We start from the raw sequence: 18,631 nt of genomic DNA, 5'->3' as shown, positions 1-18,631 counted from the left end.
GTGAGTTGCTGTGGAGTTGATTCCAGCTCGTGACTGCCCTTTTCTGTGCCACCTAGGCACATGTCGAGGGTCTCCACACTGTGACTGCAAGCGGGTGTAATTTAACACTGGTTTTAATTTTAAAAGCCCATGTAGCAGTTGCATGAGTTTCACTTAATTTTTTCACCTACATCATTTTATATTTATTTTAGACCAATTCTAAACTGTCAGGAAAATACCGAGACTGAAATGGTCTATGCCCTCTACCCTGAATCAACAAATGTTAATCGTTGCTTCAGATCTTTTTTCTCTGAATAAAACATGACAGGGAGAGAAGCTGGCGTCTGCTTTGTTATTCCCGGAAGCACCACGATCATGTACTTGCTGTGAAGGTTTTTTTGCCAATTGTTATTACATAAACAGCACGTGCCATTGTTTGGTCTCCTGGCGTTTACGTGGAAGCTGTGCGCCCTTTCTGCCGAGCTCCTCGCTTCTTTAGTGTGCGCTCAGCATCTGCTTGTGCCACCGGATTCACCCTTTATCCTAACAAAGGTCTGCAGATGTTGGGCATTTGTAGTTTAGATTTCTTTCATAATTGAACATGATGTGCAGATGGTTGTAGATAACCTTGAAGATTCTTTTTTATGTTTCTCTGAGCCGGTGTCTTCAGATTTTCTCTGGAGATTGTCCCCGACGCAGGACGATGACACGAATGACATGCGATGGGGTGTAGGTGGCAGCGGCTGTCGAGAGGAGCTGTACAGATCGACCTTCCTCAGCGGAGAATTAAGGGTTCCTGTTTCCCCAGACCCTTCAGTCAATTCTTGAGCCACCTAGACTTTTTCTCTTTTTCAAATCTGATAGATGAAAAGTACTTCCTGCTTACCTTTTTGCCTTTAAAAGCGACAGTTGTGTATTTCCTAGGAGCCCTGGTGGCGTACTGGTTACATTTTGGGCTGCTCGCCATAAGGTCAGCACTTTGAACCCACTAGCCACTCCTGGGCAGAAAGACGAGGCTTTCTGCTCCTGTTAACACGTACAGCCTCGGAACCCACGGGGTCACTGTGAGTTTAGTTGACTTGACGGCAGTGAGATTTCTTTTAAAGAGCGGGAAACACTAATGTATCATTAATTAAATCATGTCTGCTAACTTAACCTTCCACTCTATACTTTGGCATTTTCTTACTTGAAAGACTCCCATAACAATACTTAAAAAAAAAAAAACCAATACTTTAGAACCAGATTATTCTAACTCTCTTAATTTGGGTACTAAACTAAACCTTTTTCATTTACGGGTTCTTCTTATTAAACTTTTTTAACCAATTGTCTACCTTCAGGAAGGTAGGAGAGAAATTCAGCAAGATGCCCCTTTTCTCTTGTAGTCACTTGGAAGAGGTGTCACGTTGGGTGCTGAGTAACAAATGTGTGGACCAGGGAGGGTTCGAGAGTGACAGGCAGTGGTGATCACATGTGGAGTCGTGTAAGGGTGACTGACTGAGGAAGGAATACAGTGAAGCCTCAGTGGTCGAACAGCCAAGCTCGAAGAGTAACCTCTCAGAAAAACTGGGAGAGAGCAGCAGACTGAAGGGAAGAAGTCACTGAGGAATTTGCCTCAGGGCGTCGCATGTCTGCTTTGGCTGCTGAATACAACATGGCTTAGTGACATTTTTAGAGGAGAAAATGTGATTAAAGCGGCTAATGTAGTGAAAGGTGTGAAATCGTTAACCACAAAACAACCCAGACACTGAACAGGTTGAAAGTTCTTGTTAACTTGGGCAAGTTAGAAACGGCTTGGCGGCGTTAGCAGGGTGTCGGGGACTGTGATGTGCACGACGGCTACTATCCTCAGTGGTGAATGTATGTGATTTTTGGACCTCAAAACCAATTACTTGTTTTCCATTATTTCCTGGGGAGGGGGGAATGTTCTGTTTCAGAACTTCTCAGCATTCAGACGGGAATTTGGGACAGATTGTGTTGGACAACTGAGGTACTTAAAAGTGTGTGGTGATGGTATATGGAAGTATGTGTGTGAAAGTGTTCCTCAAAACTTTGTCCTGATGATGGGAAGTTTAAAATTAAAATCTCAAGCAGTGAAATGTTCACACAGATTATGGTACGCGTGTTCTAAAGATATTACTACATGTGGTTACCTAAAAAATGTGTTTGAAAGATGCTTATAATATGCTGATAAAACAAAAAATACAAAATTCTATATATTGTATGATTCCAATTCTGTGTTTTAGAAATGCGTACTAAAAAGAATTGGAAGTAAATACATTGAAAATGTCAAGAGTTGTTGGGGTATTTTTGATGAGTAGAATTTTAAAAATATTTCTGTATTTTTCCAAATTATCTATAAAAGACATTATCACTTCATAACCACCGTAAGATTTTTGTTAAGCTCTGCGGTTAAGACAACCATCTTTAACGATTTAGTGTGAACGGATCCAGATGTGTGTCTGGTCTCTCTCTCTCTCTGGTCTTGCTCCACCACACGCCTCCTCCCTGTCTGACACCCTCTCTGTGGGCCTGTGTGGAGCTCTGTTGCCCTCTGCTCTGTTTGAACAGGTTGTTGGGGTGCCGGTTGGGACTACTTTACCTTCAACAGTGAAACAGGCTGTGGCCATCAGTGGAGGCCAAATCCTTGTAGCCAAGGCCAGCTCTTCCGTTGCCAAAGCAGTTGGTCCAAAGCAAGTTGTGACCCAAGGAGTTGCCAAAGCCATCGTGAGTGGAGGTGGAGGAACCATCGTCGCTCAGCCAGTTCAGACCCTCACCAAGGCTCAGGTCACTACTGCGGGCCCTCAGAAGACTGGAGCCCAAGGCTCGGGTAAGTAGCACCAATCAGACACTCAGAAATGTCTGTGGTCGTGATTTTATTTGGCATTTGATTCTGTCTGGGAAACATCAGTAGGTTGGTATAAGGAAGATTGTTTTTCCTTTACATGTAACATCGTAACATTGCTTGCAGGCTTGAAATGTAATTCTCATTTGCCCCCTTTCCCATTTGGGGTGCACTTCATCTCTGGCAGCATTTTGCGGTGCTTGCTTAGAAGGTTTGGATGGACTGCTGCCCTGGAGGGTCCGTGGGCCATTACCTGGAGGGATAGATGGTGGCGATGTCCAAAAGAAAGGTTTCAGAGATGGTGCAGTTGCTGGTGCTGCGTGAGTCTGGGGCGTCACACTGAGAGTGAAAGTGAGTGCTTGAGCTGGGTCTCTGGAGTGAGATTTGTTCAAGATGCAGGGCACACAATGGGTTCACATTGCTGTGGAGCCCGACAGCCTAACGCTAGTGTAGAAAAACCATCGCTCCGCACTTGGCCACCTGGTTAGGTTCCAAAGATTAGGTAGGGGGTTAATCGATAGTCACTACAGAAAAATGAAGCAATTCATATATCTATCCCACCCCTCTTCCTTTTTCCCAGACTGTCGACTTGTTCCATATTTGTATTCATTTCTATAAGGTAATCATAGAGGTACTGTTGCTCACACAGCGCAGAGTAAGAGACGTTGGTGGGGGGGTGAGGCAGAGTTGGATAAAGCGAGGTAGAGGCCCCAGAGCAGGACTACTTCACCTCCCTCTGGCCTGGTGGCCTCCAGGGCTCAGCTCCCACCCTCATGCCCTGCTCTGCCCTCTGCGGCTGGCCAGGCTTGCGGCTCGGGCTCCCTGCTAAGGCGTGAGGAGCCTGGCTGCCCAGGCGGCCCCATCAGGGCACAGATGCAGGTCCAGGCCCGCTCACTTTGGGCTGTCCGGAAGCTCACATGCATTTACCCGGATGGCTCTGTCCTCCCTTCCAAGCTCCTGTGGTAATTTTGAGCTGTAGGCTGTAGGCTTCAGGTAGCCTCGGAGGATGCCTGTCCCAGCTCTAGGGGTGGGTGGGAGGGGCAGCTTCCCAGAGGCTAGCTGGAGACCCTCCGTAGAAGTGACACTCCACAGCTGTTGCTGCCATGCCAGCTGCCTCATTAAGACGCAACCTAGGCAGATGCTTGTCACTATTGTCATAAAGTACCACGATAGTCTCCGTTGAAGGAAGAGTAGATGTCCTTTGAGTTGGGGGTCAGCTTTTGGTAAAAGAAGGGAAGTGAGCAGGGTAAGCTGGTGGTCACCTGCCAGGAGCCTCGAAGGCAGCAGTTCTCAACCTGTGGGTCGTGACCCCTTTCCGGAATCAAACGACCCTTTCACAGGGGTCATCCGATTCATAACAGTAGCAAAATGACAGTGATGAAGTAGCAACGAAAATAACATTATGGTTGAGGGGTCACCACAACATGAGGAACTGTATGAGGAAGGTTGAGAACCACTGCTCTAAGGAGCCTGGAGCTTTCCCATGCAGGAGAGAGTAATGGTTTGAAAGCCAAACTGGAGAGCAAAAAAGGGAAATCTCCCAGTCCTGGCCCCGGCCCCAGGCAAGGAGGTATGTGTGTGGGTACGATCCAGAGCAGCCCCTCTGAAGGGTGTCCCTGGGGCGGTGGAGGTAGGGGCTTCAAAGGGCTGCCAGGTCTGAGTACCAGAAGAGGTCATGCTCAGCAAGGTGGAGGTGAGAGAGAAACAGAGCGGCAGGAATTCCGTGGGGACAGAGGCATGGCTGGGGCAGTCAGCTCGCTGTGATGGAGCCGCGGCTGAGACAGTGGTGTGCGGGAGGGTAGGGTTTGTTCTGAGACTGATGGGAAGCGTGGTACTGTTTGAGTGCGACAGTCCCTCACATTCTGAGCGCAGCATCCAGAGCCCCTGCTTCCCAACCACGGCCTTAGGATGACAACTGCAGTGAGCACAGGCTCGCCGTGGTGGGGCCGCGTTCCTGCGGCGAACCCCTGCAGCCCGCTAGGCTTCTGCTTAAATCCCCTGTAAGACCCGTATGTCCAAGTGTGGCAGTCACAAGAACACTCTCAGGGAGTTAGCGAGAGCCCTTAGACTTGGGTGACATTTTAACAAGATTAATTGGAGCTTAATTAGAGCCAGTTGTCGACAGTCATGCTCCTTAGTTCTTAGAAAGTGAGGGAGCCCCAAATTCCTAGACACTGATTAAAGAGGCTTTCTGCAAAGGAGGGAGCCCTGGTGGATCTCAACCCACAGGCTGAGATCTGCCATGTCAGCAGTTCAAAACCACCAGCCGCTCCTTGGGAAAAAGACAGGGGTTTCTACTCCTGTGAGGAGAGAGTGTCTCTGAAACCCATGGGGCAGGTGTGCCCCACCCTATCGTGTTGCTGTGAGTTGTAATCACTCTATGACAGTGGGTTTGGATACAAATGGGCACCTTGCATTCATCTCTGGAGAGTGTGATAAGGGTGATCATTGTATGGATGGCCCAACGCACTGTGTCGCTAAGTGGGTTCAGGCATAAGACCAATGGGGAGGAGCCAGGCAGTGTTTCCTTCTGTTGTGCATGCACTTGCTATGGGTTGGAACTGACTCATTGGCAACTAACGACAGCTCCTGTACACAGATAGCAGTTCAGGAGGACTCTTGGGTTGTATCCTGTCTACAGTGGTGCTGAGACGATCAGCCAATGATGCATGCAGGAAACTTAAACGTTAGAGTTTACCATTTATTAGTGCTTCTATTTAATTAATTAATTTATTTATTAAAAATCATTGGTGACTCGTACAGCTCTTATCACCATCTATCCATTGTGTCAGGCACATTTGTACATTTGTTGCCATCATCATTTTCAAAGCATTTTCTTTCTACTTGAGCCTTAGGTATCAGCTTCTCATTTTTCCCCTCCCTCCCTCATGAACCCTTGATGATTTATAAATTATTTTTTCTTGTCTTAAACACTGAACGATGTCTCCCTTCACCCATTTTTCTGTTGTCTAGCTCCCCCCACCTTCCCCTTCCCCTCCTGGTATGGCTACTCTCAATATTCGTCCTGAGGGGTTTATCTGTCCTGGATTCTCTGTGTTTCCAACTCTTATCTGTACCCGGGTACATGCTCTGGTCTAGCCGGATTTTTAAGGTAGAATTGGGGTCATGATAGTTGGGGGGAGGACATTAGGGCTTATAAAGTGCTGTATGTAACCTGTACCTAAGAGCTTCACTCTCTGCTCCAATTTACCGTCTCTTCCCTCCCTTTCCCCGTCTACTATTTTAGTGATGGCAACACTGCAGCTACCAGCCACCAATTTGGCTAACTTGGCAAATTTGCCTCCTGGCACCAAACTCTACCTCACCACCAACAGCAAGAACCCTTCAGGAAAAGGCAAACTGCTGCTGATCCCGCAAGGAGCCATCCTGCGAGCCACCAACAGTGCAAGTCAGTCCATCGCGCCACGGCCCTTGGGGGGGGGGGGGCTGCTTCAGGAAGCATTTCCATAGAGCTCTGTAATGGGTTTTAAAGACCAGGGTTTAACTAAAAGGGACTGAAACACTCGTAGGCTTAGGCAGTGATGGGTTGTTTGGGTTCCCTTCTTCAAGTTTGGGGTCAGATGGCTCACTGGGGTTGGGGTGGGGGGTGCTGTTGGGAGACGCCTGTGGGAACTGGATGGAGAGTGCTTCCTTTAGCTTGGCGGTTCTCAACCTGTGGGTCGAGACCTCTTTGGGGGTTGAACGACCTTTATACAGGGGTTGCCCAATTTTCATAACAGTAGCAAAATAACAGATGAAGTAGCAACAAAAATAACTTTATGGTTGGGGGTCACCACAACATGAGGAACTGTATTAAAGGGTCGCGCATTAGGAAGGCTGAGAACCACTGCTGTAGCTGAACACCACCTGGTAACACATGGGAAGACCACCTGCATCCAGTAGCTGAAGGTCTTTTCATTTTCACGGAGATGGGGAACAAGAGTGGGACCAGGGGTCTCTGCTGGCCTCTGTTGAGATAGGCTGGCTTTACGGAGCCCTGCTGGCACTGTCAGGTAAACGTTGGGCTGCCAACCTCAAGGTCAGCCGTCAAGGCCACCAGCCGCTCTGAGGGAGAAAGCTAAGGCTTGCCTGCCTCCCATAAACATGTACGGCCTCACAGTGCCTATGAGCACTGTGGGTTGGCATCAACTTGGTGGTGGTTGTTTTATGGCTTTCTTTTCTTTTGAAGAATAGACAATGGAAAGAAATACAGACTCAGCCTTTAGTATGAAAGTCTTATTAAAAACTCAAAAAACAAGACAAAGCCAGGCTCACTGCCCTGGAGTCGATTCAACCCCCAGGGACTCTGGGTGGGACGTCCCAGCCGGTGAATCTCACCATGCAGACCGCCCCCCAGCTTTCTTGCAGAACGGCTAGTGCGCTTGAACACCCAACCTCGCATGCCGTACACCACCGCGGCACACTAGTCCTACTGAAGCCCCACGGAACTGGCACACTTAGCTCGGAAGGTAGTTTGGGTGGTGTTGACAGAGTAAAGGGAGTTCTTCCCCTAGAACTAGAGTCAGTTCAGATTGGTGTAGTGGTTAGGAGCATGCGAAGTGGCTCGCCCTCCCCAGTGCTGTGTGTCAGCTAGCTACCAGTTAATGGTCCTCTCACCTTGGCTTTTCTTCATCGTGACTTTAGCAGTGCTATATCAAAAGCAGACATCTCAGAAAGTAGTACTTTGAGTTCCCCCAGAGTCATCTAGAGAGTAGAATTTACCCCAACAGGAACCACTGAAAGAAAGTTGAGCTCTCATACACACTTCTGGGTATGCTTGTTCCAGGTAATTTTACACTCACCATCACCGAAGGGACGTAAAACCAAAAAACAACAAATCAAACCCCACCATCAAGTCCATTCCAACTCACGGCCTCTAGGGTGGGCAGAACTGCCCCCGCGGGTTCCCAGACTGTAATGCTCGACGAGGGCAGAAAGCCTGGTCTTTGCCCTGCAGAGCGGCTGGTGACTCGAAACTTCTGACCTTGGGGGTGCAGCCCAGTGGGTAACCCGCTGGGCCACGAGGGCCCCTGAAGGGCAGTAAAGAGGGCCCAAAGCTACAGCAAAGTAGAATGGACTGCAGAGTGACACCCAGTCTCTTCAGCCCCTTCAAACGAAGTCAGATGCCAAAAAACGTCGGGCAGCACCTGGCTGGGCAAATGTCAGTGTTGGGGAATTTCCAACACTTGGTTAGAAGACTCACCACCGCACAAACACAGCAACACCTGCGGGGTGATAAGCCCTTCCTTTGTCTCAGCTGAAGCAGTCAGGTTTCATTTGATGGAAAGTCAATATAGTTCGGTCTGCCCATCCCAGCAGAGGAGGAAAATGGGGAGGAGGAAGGACAATACGGTGCGTGCTGTAGAGGAGAGGCCTCCCAGGCAGTCTTTGCTTGGTCCTGTGTGTGACTTTATTCTGAATCTCTGCACTTTCAGATCTCCAGTCGGGCTCGGCTGCTGGTGCTGGTGGTGCAGGCGGAGGCAGCAGCTCAGGTGGAGGCGGGGGGAGTGGCGGAACCCAGAGCACCACTGGCCCCGGAGGGCTATCCCAGCACCTGACCTACACGTCTTACATCCTGAAGCAGACGCCCCAGGTCTGCTGCCATCTTTTCAGTCATTTCGTGTTTCAATACTGCCTTTAGCTAGAAGGCAGGGAGCCTCGGTGGCCTAGTGGTTACACGTCGGGCTGCTAACTGCAAGGTCAGCAATTCAAAACTACCAGCCGCTCCTCAGGAGAAAGACAGGTTTCTCCTCCTGTAAAGAGTCACGGTCTCAAAAACTCACAGGGACAGTTCTACCCTGTCCTACAGGGTCACTGTGAGTCGGCATCGACTGACGGCAGCTAACTCGTGCATCATACAGTGGGTGTGTTTTGTCTGCAAACAGTACGAAAGCTGGAGTGTTAGTTGCTGTGAGCCCTGTGCACATTGTGTGCATGGTCGAGTTACCTGTGAGAAAACATTGTTATCCCTTTACAGCTCTGGGGTCAAGATGAACCTTTTTGCTGCATTGCAAATGCTCTGTTGCACCTGTTTTGTGTTGAGAATTGGCATTTAAGCCAGGAATTTTCCAAATTACGATTGTCCCTTGATATCCAAGGGAGGTTGGTTCCAGGACCCCCACTGCAGACACCAAAATCTGGGATGCTCCCATCTCTTGTATAAAATCGTGTGTTTGTGTATAACCTACACACATTTTCCCATATAATATACTTCAAGTATCTCTAGATTCCTTATAGTCTTTAATGGGTTGTTAATATATAAGTCGCACTTTTAACTTTTGAGCAATTTCTTTGACTACACCCCCCCCCCCCTATATATTTTCTGTCGGTAGATGTGTAGTACACCAGGCTGGGTGGCCAGCGGTTATAGGAATGCCTCACAGTTACGCATTGCTTACCACGTGCCGGGTGGATACACACAGTATGAAGTGGTGTGCACTGTGTGTTGGCTCCCTCATTTAAGTTAACCCTCTCAGCAGCCTTGGTGGGCAGTATGCCATCCACTTGCTGGGTGGAAGACACAATAGGAATTCAGAGAGACTTAGTAACAAAGACGAGTCTCCTTTCTGAACTCGTGGCAGGATTTGGATTTAAACCAGATCTTTGTGACTCAGAAATGCTTTCCACTGTGCTGCTTGCCCCCCAAACCCGTGTGGCAGGAGACAGTAGTCATTGAGAATATATTTCCAGAAAGGGGAAGCCCACGTAACACCATCAAGTGATGGTAGTAGCTAGATGAAATTCAAGATTAGGGACACATTTCTAATTTCTTCCTCTCGTTACTAATATGTCTAAGGAAGGAAATAGAATTTGGGTTCCAGGAGTTCTTCCTGAAGGATTAAATCAAACTTTGAAGAATTTAACTGAGGACCCCTGGTGGCATACTGAGTTAGGAGTTGGTTTGCTAACTACAAGGCCATCAGTTCGAACCCACCAGTCACTCAGGAGAAAGAGGAGGCTTTCTACTCTCGTAAATGCTTACGATCTTGGAAAACCAAAACGTAGTTCTGTCTGTAGAGTCACGTCTGAGTCAGAATCCGCTCAATGGTAGAGTGTTTGTGTGAGTTAAACTAGATCTCCAAGCTTGTTTCTATCAGCCTGCTCTCTCAACTGCTGGGTGAAATTTGGGAAGCGAGGATAACTAGCTGGTAGCAACAGCAGAGCTGTTCTTTTCAATTATTTTGACCAAGTTGCAGAACTGAAGGAGAGCCTCATAGTGTATAACATGGGGCCTTGTGATTTAAAGGATGAGAACGAATTATTTGAATTGAGCAGATTGTTGCTGAGTTCTCTTTTTTCCTAACTCAGGGCACATTTTTAGTTGGGCAGCCATCACCACAGACATCTGGAAAGCAGCTGGCTACTGGGTCAGTGGTCCAAGGGACGCTGGGTGTCAGCACGTCTTCTGCACAAGGACAACAGACGCTAAAAGTCATCTCTGGACAGAAAACCACTTTGTTTACACAGGTGAGTCCCTGGACACGGGCTCGTGACACCTGGAGGGAGAGCCTTTCAAAAATTCACTGGAAAATGGAATGAAAAATAACGAATTTTCCATAAACATTTTGAAGTGTATTTACAGTTTTAAATTCATGTATTCACAATTTGCCTTTTTCCATGAAGACATTTTAGAAAATAAGTAATAAGACAGTATAGAAAACCAAAAATGAAACCATATTATTTCGGGAAAGATAGTAGAATGAGGAGAGAATCCCAGGGGGGTATTTAGATAGGCAAACGGTAAGATTTTGTACAGTTACTATAACGTATAGATGTGACCGTCTGAGCACAAGGAGAAGCATGGTAAGACCCCTACTCTTAAGGACAGAAAAATCACACCCATTTCCTTAAAAGGAAGAAAGATTTGATAACTTTATTTTAAAATTTCTTTAGAGAGACTTCAAGTAGGAGACACTGAATGGTTGAATAGGTGATTTCTTTCACAATACCCCTACAGTAATTAAATCCTATACTGGGCTTGGTATAAGTTTCTTTAGCATCTTACAGTATGAGCCAAAGGGACTTTAACCTAAGAGGGATATTAAGATCATGTATAGGAGAAACTTTAGTTGAATCCCCAAAACATTTAATCTCTTACTATGATTGACCTAATTGTATGATATGTGACCTATAAGCCAATAAAACTATCTAAAAGAAAAGAATCTAATGAGAAAATACGAAATGAGATTTACTAAAGAACAGCAAAAAAATAACTCACGGTCGTTGAGTCGGTTCCGACTCCTGATGAACCTGTAGGACAGGTAGAACTGCCCTGGTGGGTGTCCGAGACTAACTCTCTTTTTTTTTTCCCAATCATTTTATTAGGGGCTCTTACAACTCTTATCACAATCCATACACACATCAATTGTGTAAAGCACATTTGCACATTCATTGCCCTCATCATTCTCAAAACATTGCTCTCCACCTAAACCCCTGGCATCAGCTCCTCATTTTCCCCCTCTCTCCCCGCTGCCCCCTCCCTCATGAGCCCTTGCTTATTTATAAATTACTATTTTGTCATTTCTTGCACTGTCCGATGTAAGACTAACTTACAGGAGTAGAAAGCCATGCTTTTCTCCTAAGGAGTGGCTGGTGGTTTCGAACTGCTGACCTTGCAGTTAGCAGCCCAACTCGGAACCAGTAAGCCACCAGGGCTCCTACAGTATGATCCTGAACCAAACCCACTGCCATCGAGTTAGATTCAGACTCCCAGCAACCCTGTATAGGTTTTACGAGAATGAATCTGTGGGAGCAGATAGACTCTTACCAGTGAAGCAGCTGGTAGGTTTAAACCACCAACCTTGCCATTAGCAGTCCAGTGTTTATCCAACAGCGCCAACCTGGGCTCCTTAAACACTAGGAAACCATTAGAGGTTTTTTGTTCATTCTTTTTTTTTTTGTAAACTGCCTTTTCTGCAACTCCTTACATCTCAGCAGTTCTCAAAGCATGCTGTAAAGGTGCCTGGAGGCCTCTGAGACCTAACAAGGACTCCCGGAAGCTCAGACTCTTTACACAGTAAACTGATAACAGAACTTGCTTCTTTCATCCTGTTCACTGGTGGTACAAAAGCAACCTTGGGCAAAACTGCTGCTACCTTACATGTATCATGGCAATGGCCCCAAACTGTCAAAGTGTTGTTGTCGTCGTATTCTCCACCTTCACACGCAGCAGCATCAAGAAAACTGCCAGTACCACTTGGTAGTAACTTTCGACCTTTGCAAGGATAGGCGCCTTTCGCATCATGTGCAACAGGTCATGCACATAGAGCCGGCCCTTGGCCGCATCCTTCAGGGCCGTGGTTCTCTGGAGAAAGCTGTGCGGCCACTTCACGCGTGAAGCATCATTTTCTGTTGTGAAAGTGACCTACAGGCCATGGTTATTTAGACTTGACTAAAAGATTCACTAAAGGACAGATTGAATTTGTCATCAAAGAGAACTGTTTTTTGCTAAAATTTGTATCCACCACTGGGCGCTTGATGTTTGCTAATACTTAAAATTAAGACTCTTCTGATGAGCCTGGGGGGTGTGTAGCAACATTTGAATGAACTGCCTAACTCAGCGAGGCGTCGTTTTCTAAATGACCAGTGCATGATGTTAGCCCATAGATGGGTAGATTACAGAAGAATTAATTGAGCTGTTCGGAGAACTGTCTTTTTAGTTTGTTGGTTGTCTGTATTGTTTTTCTGATAACAAATGGGTTGGTTTCTGTACTTTTTGCTTCCTTTCACTTCCGTTTTCTTAGAGGGCTTCAAACTGATTCCATCATGAAAAACGCAGTGAAACCAGAACAGGCCTGAACTTGTTAAATGTGGTGTCCCACAGGTCATGTGACGTAGCCAAACATGCTGGTTCCTACCTGGCCATTTAGAGAAATAGTTTGTGGGCCCTCTTTGAGGCCTTTGAAGCCAATTTATTGAATGGTTCTCCGGAACTGAAATGCCCGACCTGAACGTCAGGTACCCATTGCTGTGCAGGCACTCTGACTCCTAGCGACTGTGGGAGACAGAGCTCCAGAGCTGTGTCTTGAGGGTGGGAGAAGGGTGCCGTGGTCTGCTTCTGTCAATTGGGTTACATCTTTGGGAACCCCGTGGGGCAGTTCTGTTCTGCTCTGTGGGATACTGTTAGAATCTACGAGCCCGCAGTGGGCAGTCTTTAAGAAACAAACTGCCACATCTTTCCCCTGCATAGCTGTTCTACAACACCATTCATCTATCAATGCAAGTCTGGCCCTGTCCGGGTCAGATCTTTATGTTTAAAGAAACGTCCATTTAAGAGCACTTTGGAAACAAATGACCTGATATTTTTCAGACCCTGCTGCCAAATGGTGATTTACAAATGTGTTCATTTACTTTACTGCATTAGAGGTAAAAATATTTATAGATAAAAATTCTCAAAGTGTAGAATTTTTTGGAAAAGTGCTTCAACTCCATAGCTTTGGGTTTTTCTGAGCAATCTCATAGTTTGAATTGGCAAGATTTTCTTGGATAGGCTCTTAATTCCTGGAGCATGTCTCAAATGTAGGTCAGGACAACATTATTGCTTCAGTTCATTTTGTTCTTGCAGACAGCCCCTGGGGGACAAGCATCCCTGGTGAAAATGTCCGACAGCTCCTTGAAGACGGTGCCAGCTACCTCACAACTCTCAAAGCCTGGAACCACAATGCTGCGAGTCGCCGGGGGAGTCATCACAACTGCCACTTCCACAGCTGTGGCCCTCTCGGCCAATGGTCCTGCCCAGCAGGTGAGCTGGTGTGAGAGCGGAGCAGAGAGAAGCATATGACACGACAGGGCGGTGTAAGCCACGGGCTCCACGGGCAGGCCGGCGGGTCACGCTGCTGATGTTTTCAGGTGTAATCACATACTGTGAGTTCACCATTTCCAGATACACTGGTCAGCGCTTTTCACGACATGCACCAGGTTGCACAACCACCGTTACTGTCTAATTCCAGGACGTTTGTATCACCCCCAAAAGAACCTGTACTCATTAGTAGTCACTCTCTCCTCCTCCTTCCCTAGCCCTAAATACCCACGCATCTTCTTTCCTACACACTACACAATTGAAGGCATATAATATGTGACCTTTTGTGTCTGTTTCAAGGTTCATCCAGGTTGTAACGTATCAGTATTGCTTTTGTTTTTATAACAGAATATTTCATTGAATGGACATTCCACATTAAGTTTATCCATTCATCAGTAAACGAGCACTTCCACTTTTTTTCAACTGTGAATAATGCTTCTGTGCGTGTCTTTGAGCAGATGCTTGTGTGAGCATGTGCTTTCTGTTCTCCAAGGCATATTAAGAGTGGAATTGCTGCGGCATAAGACTTTTGAGGCGCTGCCATGCCGTTTCCCAGACTGATGCACCGTTGTGCATTGCCCCATGCGTTAGACAGGGCACCAACTTCTGCACATCCTCAACAGCACTGTCAGATTTTCCTAATACAGTCCTCATAATGGGTGTAACGTGGCATCTTGTGGTTTTAATTTGCATTTCCCTGATGACTTACAATGTCGAACATCCTTTCCTATGCTTATTATTGGCTATTTGCATATCTGAGGTAATTTCTGCTGAGGTCTTTTGCACATGTGTGAGTTGGGTTGTCTTTTTGGAGTTGTAACAGTTCTCCTTACAATCTAGATATAGAAGTCCCTTATTTCCCCCCAAAACTATACTTGGGTTCCTTTCATTTCACATTCTGGACCATATTCTTTGAAGCACAAATTCTTAAATTTTGATAAAATCCAACTTATATGCCTTTTTTCACTTTTAGTATTATGATTAAGTAACTACTATGTGTTCCAAGGTCACAAAAATTGGATCTTATGATTTCTTCCAAGAGCATAGTCATTCGAGCCACTGGGCCCACCGTTTGTTAAACACGGTTTCTCCTATTGAATTGTCTTCACACTTTAAAGACTTGTTTGCTCTGACCTGCTGCTCCCCTCGGTCTGCCTTCTGTCGGTCACGGTGCACTCTGCTCGGCAGTTCCTTGAATGTGCTAGATCCTTTCATGCCTGTGCCTTTCTGCCTTCTAGCCCCACAAGAGCAGTTTCTCTGCCTTAAATCTTGAATATGCTTCTAATGGGTTACATTATTTACTTACTTCGCCAGTTGCCCCCACTCTGCAGCCGTGGCAGACGTAGTGACTTTCCCGTTCAGCTGTAGTGGTGCCCTGTGCATGTGGGTCCTGATGCATTCCTCCCATCACTTGGTGCTCCACTCCTTACTCGGGCTTTTGTCTCTGAGTCCTAGCATTACAATTTTGGGTGTTGAAATAATCCTTTTATAAGGAGAATTTTTTTTAATGCGATAACCTCATAATTCTTTGTTTATTTTTAAATTGATCTGAGCCATACGATCTAGAAATATGAGAACCACTGAATTGGGAAACAAATCTTTTAAAATGACATAACATTTAATAGGTAATAGTAACTAAAAGATCATAGTGATTCCGAGCATTTTACAGTGCTGTCTCCTGATTTCTGTTGTTTCTGGCCCTGTGTACGAGCAGTCTGCAGGGACAGCCCTCAGTTCACCATCTGCGGGAGGCTCTCTCATGAAGACTTCGGGGCAGCAACAAGTGAGTGTGAGCCAGGCAGCCATGGGAACCTGCAAAGCTGCCCCCAGCGTCGTCAGTGCCGCGTCCTTGGTGTCCACATCGGCCCCCATCTCAGGAAAAGCCACAGTGTCCGGTAAGTTGCATCATCATGGTATGTCTCTCTTTGAGCTAGACTGTTTTGGAAGGTCTTAAAGTGCGAGAAGGTTCTATAAATTGCAGAATAATGTGTAAGGGATAGATTTTAAATGTTAGAAGAGAGCAGCTCCCATGTGGAATTGCCATGAGTTCAGCTAATTGGAGGCAAGTAGTTTCACCCGTTAGAGATGTAAAAATCATAACAGAGACCAGGCCTCCTGGTCGGGTAGAGTGGTGGGGACCCCTCCACCCACACCCCCTGACTATGGCCCTTGTTCAACTTTCAGGTCTGAAACTGAACTCATCTTCACAATAGGATAACCAGCCAGTTAAGGTCCAGGGGCAGCATTTGCCCAAGGACAGTTCAGAGGGTAGAAATGAGGAGGCATGGCAGCCAGAGAGGGGAGGAAGTGGGACCGGCGACGGTGCGTGGCGTGGATGGCGGAGGGAGAGCTGAATCCGAATGTGTATGGAGTGTTGAGTGTGCGACCAGGATCTGCCCGTTGACCTCCACCTGATTCCAATAAAAAAGGAAAAATAGACCGAAACAACCTATTGAGTATTTCATCTTTTTCCATAGTGTGATTTGGTGGGGAGCTGAGGGTTTGATCTCCTTTTTAAAAAAGTACTAAGTTTCCTTTTTCTTTTTTTAAATATTGAAAATAATTCATGTAAAACATCACACATCTTTGCTTTTCTTAAACAGTATAAAATGTAGATTAGCTTTGCTGGCTCTGTGACGTAACTTTAAGCGTTACTTATTAGGTAATTATTGCATGGTATGATTGAGGTTTGTGAAGATGTAGGATATCTTTATGCCCACACCAAACGGCCATTGGGAGCCTAAAGAACATTCTGGGACCTGATTGTCTTGGTTGAAGTAACTTGCTTCTGTTTTCTCAGCTTTGTGGGCTGCTAATTGCAAGGTCAGCAGTTCAAGCCCAGTCCTCCACAGGAGAAACGAGGCTATCTGCTCCTGTAGATTTAGCGCCCCGAAACCCTAAATAGGGTTGCTATAAGTCTGAAGTTGTTGTGGGGTTTTTTTGGTGTTTTTATATTTGAGTTTTTTGAGAAGATTTAAATCTTAGCCATTATGTAACTCCTTAGAATAGTGTTTGGCACACACTGGTGGTAGGAGGCGCTGTCGTCGTAGCAACCCTGCGTACCACGGAGCAAAACGTCCCCTGGTCCCCCACCATCCTCACAGCGTTCTTATGTTTGAGCCTACAGTCACAGTGTCTGTCCATCTGGTCCCGGGCCTTCCTCCTCTTCTCGGTCCCTCCACTTTACCGGGGGACTGATTTCTCCTGACATGGCCAACGTGCGTGACATGAGTCCCGCCATCCTTGCCTCCAAGGAGCCTTCCGGCTGTACTCTTTCTGAGGCAGCTGTTTGTCCTTCTGGCAGCCCATGGTTCTTTCAATGTACTTGGTCAGCACCGTGGTTCAGATGCATCGTTTCTTCTGTCCTCCTTATTCAGTTCCCAACTTTGACATGTGGGCTTACGTCAGGCTACTTTAGTCCTCAAAGTAACATCTTTGCTTTAATACTTTAAAGAGGCCTTGCTCAGCATTTGACCTCTTAACTGCTGCTTCCATGCGCATTGATTGTGGATCCAAGCAAGACACAATCCTTGACATCTGTTGTCTCCATTTATCATGCTGTTACCTTTTGGTCCAGTTGTGAGGATTTGGGTCTCCTTCACATTGAGCTGTAATCCATCCTGAAGGCTGCAGTCTTGGATCTTCATCAGCAAGTGCCTCAAGTCCTCTTCACGTTCAGCAAGCAAGGTTGTGGCATCTGCATATTGAAAATTGTTAATAAGCCTTCCTCCATTCCTGATGCCGTAGTCTTCATCAAATCCAGCTTCTCTGATGCTTTGCCCAGCAGGCAGACTGAACAGTATGGTGAGAGGATGCACCCCTGGTGCACACGCTGCCTGATTTTGACGTTTGATGTGATTTTTAATTTTAATTGCCTGGCACGACTAGGCATTCTATAAATACTTGGTACTGTTATCATTGGGATCTTAATTGTAGTTGGTCCTAATCCCTCATCTGCAATTTTAAATTCACAAAGCTATGAAAAGCAAAAAAGACAAAACAACTGTCGTTGGCATGGGATTTATACTTAAGGCAGTCTTGTGTGCCTTGCCCCAAAATGAGTAATGATGAAACCATAGCGCCCCAATTACAGACAGTGGATACATTTTTCTCAAATGTGAAGCATCCATTTTGTTAATGTTATCCAATAATCCAGAGAAGATATACAAGCATTTCTGTAAAATACAATTAAGATGACAGCAATCTCAAACTATTCTAAAAGTCTTTAAATCCTCAGTATTTCTGTATTTTCTTTTAACAGTATGCCAACTGGCACTAGTCTGCAGAAAAACACTGAGTATGCTTGATGTGTGTGTGTGTGTGTGTGTCCACACACATATACATACATACATGCATACATACCTAAATTACAGTTTGGGGAGGGGGATTGTACATTATCACAACCATCCTCTTCCTGGCTCCAAACCAAGCCCCAGTGTCCCGTCTACATTTTTGACCAGTTAGCAAAAGATTAAGGCAGATATAATTTTTCTGTGATTTTCATCCCTCAATTAAAATTGGCCAAATTTTAGTATAGGGAATGTTTGTTTTCTGCTAACTGTGTGTTATATTTGAGGTTCTGTGTTAGCTACTAGAATAGAAATGGAAAGAACCTTTAATCTTACAAGAAATGAATTAGCTTCTCCTACCAAGTTTTGTGTGTGCAACAATCATGTAGGTTCTCGTGTCCTAAGATGCTGCTGATGCACCTTTCTGTATGATGTCTTCATAAAGGATGGCACACAACGGAACATTTTGTGTGTGCTGGAAACTGTTAAAGTGAAGTGACCATGTGGTTGGAAGGAGCCCAGTTGAGCAAGGGCAAGGCCAAGGGTACTGGGAGACAAGGTCACTGGGCTGGGGACCAAATCATGTTGGGCCTTTGTAGGAATTTGTAAGAACTTTGACTTTTACTCCAAGGGAAGCCTTTGAAGGATTTTAGGCTCAGGAATAACATGCTCCACTTTACATTTTATAAGGATCACTCTGGATGCAACATCGGAAATAAATTT

General features: G+C 46.1%; 1 protein-coding gene across 5 annotated transcripts in view; it reads left to right on the top strand.

Annotated features, from left to right (window-relative positions):
• Positions 1-18,631, top strand: part of YEATS2 (YEATS domain containing 2) — a 94,406-nt gene that overhangs the window by 58,723 nt on the left and 17,052 nt on the right. For all 5 annotated transcript variants that reach the window (XM_045296400.1, XM_045296398.1, XM_004713453.3 and 2 more), the window contains 6 exons: positions 2,548-2,806; positions 6,069-6,230; positions 8,257-8,414; positions 10,130-10,288; positions 13,386-13,562; positions 15,334-15,514. In XM_045296400.1, coding sequence (XP_045152335.1) covers positions 2,548-2,806; positions 6,069-6,230; positions 8,257-8,414; positions 10,130-10,288; positions 13,386-13,562; positions 15,334-15,514 — 1,096 coding nt within the window. The remainder of the gene's footprint in view (positions 1-2,547; positions 2,807-6,068; positions 6,231-8,256; positions 8,415-10,129; positions 10,289-13,385; positions 13,563-15,333; positions 15,515-18,631) is intronic.

This window comes from Echinops telfairi, unplaced genomic scaffold, assembly GCF_000313985.2.
Source record: "Echinops telfairi isolate 266 unplaced genomic scaffold, ASM31398v2 ScPeMD7_7407;HRSCAF=8445, whole genome shotgun sequence".
In the NCBI taxonomy this organism is placed as follows: Eukaryota; Metazoa; Chordata; class Mammalia; order Afrosoricida; family Tenrecidae; genus Echinops; species Echinops telfairi.
Note: the sequence above shows the minus strand (reverse complement) of the source record. Positions and strands in the feature narration are given on the sequence as shown.